At 41.4% G+C, this 8,052-nt stretch overlaps 1 protein-coding gene across 1 annotated transcript in view; it reads right to left on the bottom strand.

Annotated features, from left to right (window-relative positions):
* Positions 1-838: 838 nt before the first annotated feature.
* MINDY4B (MINDY family member 4B) overlaps positions 839-8,052 on the bottom strand; it is a 128,537-nt gene continuing 121,323 nt past the window's right edge. The window contains exon 13 of the mRNA XM_069727515.1: positions 839-1,157. Coding sequence (XP_069583616.1) covers positions 1,015-1,157 — 143 coding nt within the window. The 3' untranslated portion in view covers positions 839-1,014. The remainder of the gene's footprint in view (positions 1,158-8,052) is intronic.

Raw genomic sequence — 8,052 nt, 5'->3', positions numbered from 1 at the left:
CACTGCAGATGTAGGCAGCGTCCAACCTGCAGCATTTACTGACCCCGGGAACATACCCCCAATATGTCTGCAAACAGGAAAACACTTTTTTTTCCTTCCCAGAAGCCAACTTTCAATTAGCTTTATTTCAAGCAATAAAACAAACACATGTAATGAAAAAACGCATCAAAAAAGCAGGTTAAAGTGCAGGTGACCTGCCAGTGACCACAGATGCAGATTTGGTGCAGATTTTACCTGTGTCAAATCCTGAACAAACATTGAACCATCTCTGATCGTTTGCACATGTTCTAATATGGAGATATTTGAGGAAATGCAAAGGAACGTCATTCCTACCATTTATACATCTATTTGCTAGAGTATGTCAAGAAATAAAAAAAAATAATATAAGATAATGTTGGAAGTAGTGGTTAGCACGGTGACGTTGCAGCACTGGGGTCTTAGGTTCAAATCCCACCAAGGACAACATCTGCAAGGTGTGTGCATGTTCTCCCCATGTTTTGTGGGTTTCCTCCAGGTTCTCCGGTTTCCTCCCACGCTCCAAAGACATACTGATAGAGAATCTAGATTATGAAGCCCAATGGGGACAGTAATGATAATGTCTGTGCAGCGCTGCAGAATATGATGGCGCTATATAAGCAAGTAAAATAAATTGTCTATGCTCAATTTTTAGTTTTTGTTATTCATAGCTATAGTGAGATAAATGTATTTCTGTGAATGTGACTTCACTTCCTCTGACCATAAATACAGACTGCTTTCCATATTCATGGTATTTAGCTTACATACTTAAATGAATGATCTTTAAATGACTGCAGAAATCTTCTCGCAAAATGACTTTACATTTATTTATATAGTCTTATTTATTGCTTTGATTTTGTTCAAACCATCAAGGCTCCAGTATATTATGGAAAGCCATTAACTATCCATTGGCTGGAGGCCCAATATAATAAAGAAAGTGTCCAGTGCTGAATTTTGTCATTTAATTTTCTTTCCTTTAGAATCCATATACTTGTATGTTTAGAAAAATGGCACCGTCCCATGCCAATTTATAGCAGCCCCTTCCCATTTGGTTCTAATGATCATCTCAAGTGATGGAAATTTCTTTTCATGATCACCTTCATCTATTTTGTATGATTCCTCCCAGTGATGTGAGTGGGTATCTGAAAGAAAAACAACAGTAATTTATAAAATAAACTGCATTATTTGTGAATTTGAAATCCTCATACGGTCCACAGTCTAAGGGCTCGTGCACCGGAGCCTATAAATCGGACGAGGAATATCCAATTTTGATCCATGTTATTCAGTGAGACACTGCAGTTGGTCAATTGTTTTCACTGACAGATCGGATAAGTCTCAGTGATTCAACTTTATGGGTACGAGAAAAAAAATGGATGCCATATGGAGTCACGGTATGACAACCCATTTTTACGGATACATTACAATTCTGTAACATTAAAAAATGTGACTGGTCTTGTAAATAATTAATTGATGCCATAAAAAAAGGATTGTATATGGATGAAAACTGAGAAAAAATCATTCTTTTCTGGATGAAAATCGGACTCATTTTTATACTGTCGTGTGACCCTAGCCTTATGCACATCCTCAGAGTGGTTAACCAACTATTCAATGGAGATCAAGTTGGTATACATGCAACGTGTAGGAGCATGTGCATACTGGCCATCAAACAGTCAAAACCTAAGAAAGAAGCAAAATGAACATGTACCCCTGCTATACGTAAGTAAAAAGCAATAGTGCATGTAAATAACAATAGGGTACTTAGCAAACACTTAACCCCTTTTCGACGTGTCGTAATAATACGCATACGTAGCAATCTCCTGTTTGGTGCGGGCTCCGGAACTGAGCCCACACCATTCCAGTCACATGACAGCTGATCTATACAGTTGACACGTGCCCACAACAGCCGCGGGTGGAATCGCGATCCATGCAAGGCTATTAACTACCGTAGTTAAATGCTGCTCTCAATCTCTGACAGCGTCATTTAACTCACGCTTACAGGAAGCGCATCACTGTCTCCACCCGTTGGTGACCCTGTCACATTAACGTCAGTTACCGATGGGTCGGCATGACAACCAGAGGTCTGCAGCAGACCGATTTCTATGAGCGCTCCTCCGAGATCTGATCATCGCCTTTGTGAAGCAAAGCCGATCAAAGTACTGCAGCTTCTAGTCTCCCTTGAAGACTATTAAAGCATGCAAAAAGTAAAAAAAAGTTTTTAAAATATTAACCTCTTTGTGACATTCTTCGTACTAGTACTGCTCTGCGGGAGATGCGATCGTGCCCAGAGCAGTACTAGTACGGCGCCGCTATCGCACGGCCTCACACTGAGTGCTGCGGCGATCGTGTGCAGGTGTCAGCTGTATGTGACTGCTGTCGGTGCTAGCACCGATCGTGGGCATTTAAGCCCTCTGATGCCGCTGTCAGTAGTTAAATAAATAAGGCAGCACACTGCAGCGCTAAAACATGCAAACTTGAAAACACGAAATTTGAACTGCATTACTGCACTAGAAATATGAAAAATGAGAGCTTTTAGCGCATAAAAATGGCCAATTTTATGTGTACCTGGTAGCCCCTTTACGGCATCTCTTATACCAGGTCCTACGCTTGCCTTACCTCGCTGAGAATAAACGTTTCCATCTGAATGGGTACATGTGAAACCTCTTCTTAGACTAAAATTCTCTCTCTCTGTGGAGGGGTATTGGACCTGCTGTAATTAAAACATTTTTATGCGCTAAAAGCTCTCATTTTTCATATTTCTAGTACAGTAATGCAGTTCAAATTTCGTGTTTTCAAGTTTGCATGTTTTAGCGCTGCAGTGTGCTGCCTTATTTACTTAACTATATACGAGTTGGCGACTCTGGGTTCAGCACCTGTTCACACTTAGCCGCTGTCAGTAGTGACGGGGCTCCCTGTGCGCTTCCATCAGAATAACGCAATGCGATCACATTGTTCTGATGGTCTCCATGGAGACCTCAGGCACCAAGATGGCCACCGGGTCCTGCAGGGAGGTGGCTTGTGAGCGCCTGCTGGGAGCAGGCGCCGGCATGTCTCTTTACCTGCTTGTCAAATCAGGATCTGCTGTGCAGAGTGTCATCAGCAATTCAGCAATCTGCTGTAAAATAATAATGTCCCATACTGGGACAATGTAATACAGTTAAAAAAATATAAAGTGTAAAAATATATATTTTTATAAATAAAAAAACAGTGAAAGTACACATTTGGTATCGCCGCATCTGTAACGACTCGCTCTATAAAACTGTCCCACTAGTTAACCCCTTCAGTGAACACTGTAAAAAAAATAAAAAAACGAGGCAAAAACCAATGCTTTATTATACCGCTGAACAAAAAGTGCAATAAAACACGATCAAAAAGACGGATGTAAATAAAAATGGTACCCCTGAAAACATCATCTTGCCCCGCAAAGACATGCTGCCACACAGCTCCATCAGCAGAAAAATTAAAAAGTTATAGCTCTAAAATAGATTTTATTGTGTAAAAGTGCTAAAAAAAGATATAAATTTGGTATCGCTGTACTTGTACTGACCCAAAGAATAAAGCTGTCTTACCAATTTTACCACACGTTGAACGGTATAAAAAAAAAGCAATTCCTGAATTGCTTGCTTTTGTTCATTCTGTCTCCCCAAAAATCTGAATAGAAAGCAATTAAAAATTGTCATGTGCCCAAAAGTGGTACCAATAGAAAAGTCAACTCGTCCTTCAAAAAACATGCCATAACATGACTGTTGACTGAAATATGAAAAAATTATAGCTCTCAAATATGGTGACGCAAAAACTAGTTTTCGCAATAAAAAGCGTCTTTTAGTGTGCGACAGCAGCAAAACATAAAAACCCGATATAAATCTGGTATCGCTGTAATCACACCGACTCGAAGAATAAAGTCACCTAATTACTTTTACCACACGAGGAATGGCATAAAAAAATAAATAAAACCAATTCTTCACATGCTGTTTTTTTCATTCTGCCTCCCCAAGATCGCAGTAAGACTCGGCGCATATTTATCATGCGCTCTGAGCTGAGCGCTAACATCGGGGTTTTCGTGGAAATCTCTGAAATATGTGATTCAGACAGACCCTCTGGCTGAAGATTCCCTATAATGAGGCAGATGGAGGCACTGTGGACGCCATAGGACCTGTGATCCGATGGGGTCTGTCCTTTTAGGATTGCATTAAAGTGCCATTCGCCACAGTTTTGTGCACTTCTGAAAAGGACACCGCGGAACAGAGCCCAGATGGAGTCCAGAGTAACTCTGCTTCCTCACTCTAGTGAATGGATCCATCGGGGGTTTCATCTGAATCACGTCACTCAGAGATTTAGATGGAAACCATAAAGTAAGTGCTCAGCGTAGAGTGCTGGATAAATGTGATCCCAAATGTTATGTAAAATGTTCCCAATAAAAGCTTCCACTCAATCCACAAAAAAAGCAAGTCCCCACTCAGATCTGTCATCTGTTAACGGAAATATAGGGGTTTCCACGTTACTGGTAGCACAAAGGCTCTGGAAAAGCAAAATGGCTCCTCCCCCGCCAAAAGAAATTCAGCAAATTTTTCTCTCCCAAATCCAAATGCCCTCTCCCTTCTGAGCTCCAGTGTACCACATATAGCGCCCACATGTTTGCCATTTCTGTAGTGATGAGAGCCCGCCTTTACAGGTCTGTGTCTCCGGAAGCATGAGCTGTGTATAATGTATTGGTCACTACAGCGTACTGCTCACTACAATGGCAGCTTGCAATTTTTACTCAGCAAAATCCACTGCTGCCTGTTTATGGAAAACACCCATGTAGTCCAAATCATCACTACATCTGTAGATAAATTCCCAAAGGTTATAATTTCCAAATGGGGTCACTTGAGGGGGGATTCTGCTCTTCTAGCAATTAGGGGCTCTTTATATGGAATCCGCAAACTAGTCTAGGAAAATTTACGTTCTAGGAGGCAAATAGCGCTCTGTCCCTCCAGAGTCACTCAATATGGCGTAGTAATACTGTACAGCCACATATCGGGTATTTCAACATTCAGCAGAAATTGTGGGACAAATTCTGGTGCCACTTTTACTCATTTTACCACTGTGAAAAAAAAAACTTGGAGTTAACACACAATCTTGCTGGTAAAAATGTAAATTATTTTTTCTTCACTGCCCAATGGTATAAACGTTTGTGACACATCTGTGGTGTCAATATAATCACTGCACCCTTGGATTAATTCATTGAGAGGTTTAAATGGAAAAATGGGGTCAATTATGGGGGGTCCTGCTGTTCTGGCACCTCAGGGGCTCTGTCAATGTAACATGGCACCCTCAAGTGCAGAAAAATCGGCACTGTAATATGGTGCTACTTCCCTTCTGAGCGTTGCTCTGTACCTCAAAAGTAGTTTTCGACCACATATGGGGTATCGGTGAACTCAGAAGAAATTGCACAACAAACTTTGGGGTCCATTTTCTCCTTTTGCCCTTGTGAAAATACAAAATTTATAGCTAAAAAAAAAGATTTGTGGGAAAAATTGGATTTTTTTTTTAATGTAATGTTATAAACTTCTGTGAAGCATGTGGGGGTTCAAGGTGCTCAATACACATCTAGATAAGGTCCAAAAGGGGTCTAGTTTCGAAAATGGTGTAATTTGTGGGGGGTTTCCACTCTTTAGACACATCAGGGGCTCTTCAAAAGCGACATGGCCTCTGCTAATTATTCCATCAAATTTTGCATTCACAAAGTCAAATGGTGCTCCTTCCCTTCCAAGCCCTACCATGCTCCCAAACAGTAGTATTCCCCCACATATTGGGTAGCAGCGCACTCAGGAGAAATTGCACAACAAACTGTATGGTGCAATTTCTCCTGTTACCCTTATGAAAATGCAAAATATGGAGCTAAAAAGATTTATTTGGGAAAAATTAGATTTTTTTTATTTCCACAGCTCTACTCTATAAACTTCTGTGAAGCACCTGTGGGTTCAAGATGCTCAATACACATCTGGATAAGTTCTATAAGGGGTCTAGTTTCCAAAATGGTGTCACTTGTGGGGGTTTCCACTGTTAAGGCACATCAGGGGCTGTTCAAATGCGACATGGTGTCTGCTAATTATTCCATAAAATTTTGGATTCCAAAAGTCAAATGGCGCTCCTTCCCTTCCAAGCCCTGCCGTGCACCCAAACAGGTGTTTTCGTCCACATATGGGGTATCTACGCACTCAGGAGAAATTGCACGACAAATTCTATGCCACAATTTCTCTTTTTACCCTTATTTAAATGCAAAATTTGGAGCTAAAATGATTTATTTTGGAAAAATGTGATTTTTTTTTTTTTTTTATTTCCACGGCTCTACGCTATAAACTTCTGTGAAGCACCTGTGGGTTCAAGGTGCTCAATACACATCTAGATAAGTTCCCTAAGGGGTCTATTTTCCAAAATGGTGTCACTTTTTGGGGCTTCCACTGTTTAGGCACATAAGGGGCTCCTCCAAAAGCTAATTATTCCAGAATATTTTACATTCAAAAAGCGAAATGGCGCTCCTTCCCTTCCGAGGCCTGCTGTGTGCCCAAACAATAGATATGTTATCGGGGTATCGGCATGCTCAGGAGAAATTGCACAACAAAATGTATTGTCCATTTTCTCCTCTTACCCTTACGAAAGTAAAAAGAAATAGGGGAAAATACGGTAGTTACTTACCGATAACGGTATTTCTCAGAGCCCATGACAGCACTACCAGAGAGAGAGGGAATTCGCCCTTCAGGACAGGAAACCTACAGGATAAAAAGGGCGGTACCTCTCTCCTGCGTCAGTTTGGTTTACATAGCATCAGAGGTCCTCCAGGTTAGTGACAACAGGAAAATATACAATTTTAACAAAATACTTATCAGGATTACACCATGTCTAAATTAGAAACCCACATTTCATATAATAAGGTGCTCACCGCACACGTGATAAGGTGGGAATAAGCAGGTGCTGTCATGGGCTCTGAGAAATACCGTTATCGGTAAGTAACTACCGTATTCTCAGTCGCCCATGACAGCACTACCAGAGAGAATTACAGAGATCATTGCTTTAGGGAGGGACCACAGCCTGCAAGACCCTTCTTCCGAAGGCTAAGTCAGACGAAGAGGCCAAGTCTAAGCGGTAGTGCCTAAAGAAGGTTGAAGGTGATGACCAGGTGGCCGCCTTGCAGATTTTGTCTATTGGTACCTCCGACCTTTCGGCCCAGGAGGTCGCCATGGCTCTTGTAGAATGCGCCTTGAGCCCCTCAGGAACTGCGTTTCCCGTGGACGAGTATGCCAAGGCTATCGCATCAGTTACCCAGCGAGCTATAGTGCTTTTGGAGGCTTTGAGTCCTTTCCTAGGTCCCTGAAAACAGATAAAGAGAGACCCTTCCTTCCTATACTGTCGGGAGGACTCTAAGTAGTGTATTAAACACCTTCTCACATCTAAGGTGTGGAACTTTTCCTCTTTTTTATTTTTAGGGTTTGGACAAAAGGAGGGAAGGATTATTTCTTGGGACCTGTGGAAATTGGAAGCAACCTTGGGTAGATAAGCGGGATCTGTTTTTAGTATTACCCTATCATCCATGATTTGTGTGAATGGAGGGTTCGCAGATAGAGCCTGGAGGTCACTAATTCTACGGGCAGATGTCAACGCTGTGAGAAGGGCCGTTTTGAGAGATAAGATTTTAATTGGTAATGAATCTATGGGTTCGAATGGAGGTTCTGTCAGAGCTGATAGGACTAAATTTAAGTCCCAGGTCGGAAGGCTTCTGATTTTTAAAGGTTTAGACCGTATTGCAGCTTTAATAAACCTTGTTACCCATGGGTTAGAGGCAATACTCTCACTGTATAATGCACCTAAGGCCGCTATTTGCACTTTTAAGGTGCTCACCGAGAGGCCCATATCTAAGCCTTTTTGCAGAAACTCTAATATTTTGACCACTTGGACCCCGTCTTGTAATTTTACCCCAGAGGTGGACAAAAACTTTTTCCAAGTTTTACCGTAGATTTTAGTTGTTACTGATTTTCTACTTTTTAATAGTGTAGATACTAA

This window comes from Ranitomeya imitator, chromosome 5 (assembly GCF_032444005.1).
Source record: "Ranitomeya imitator isolate aRanImi1 chromosome 5, aRanImi1.pri, whole genome shotgun sequence".
NCBI lineage: Eukaryota > Metazoa > Chordata > Amphibia > Anura > Dendrobatidae > Ranitomeya > Ranitomeya imitator.
The sequence above is the reverse complement of the archived record's forward strand: the minus strand, read 5'-3'. Positions and strand labels throughout refer to the sequence as shown.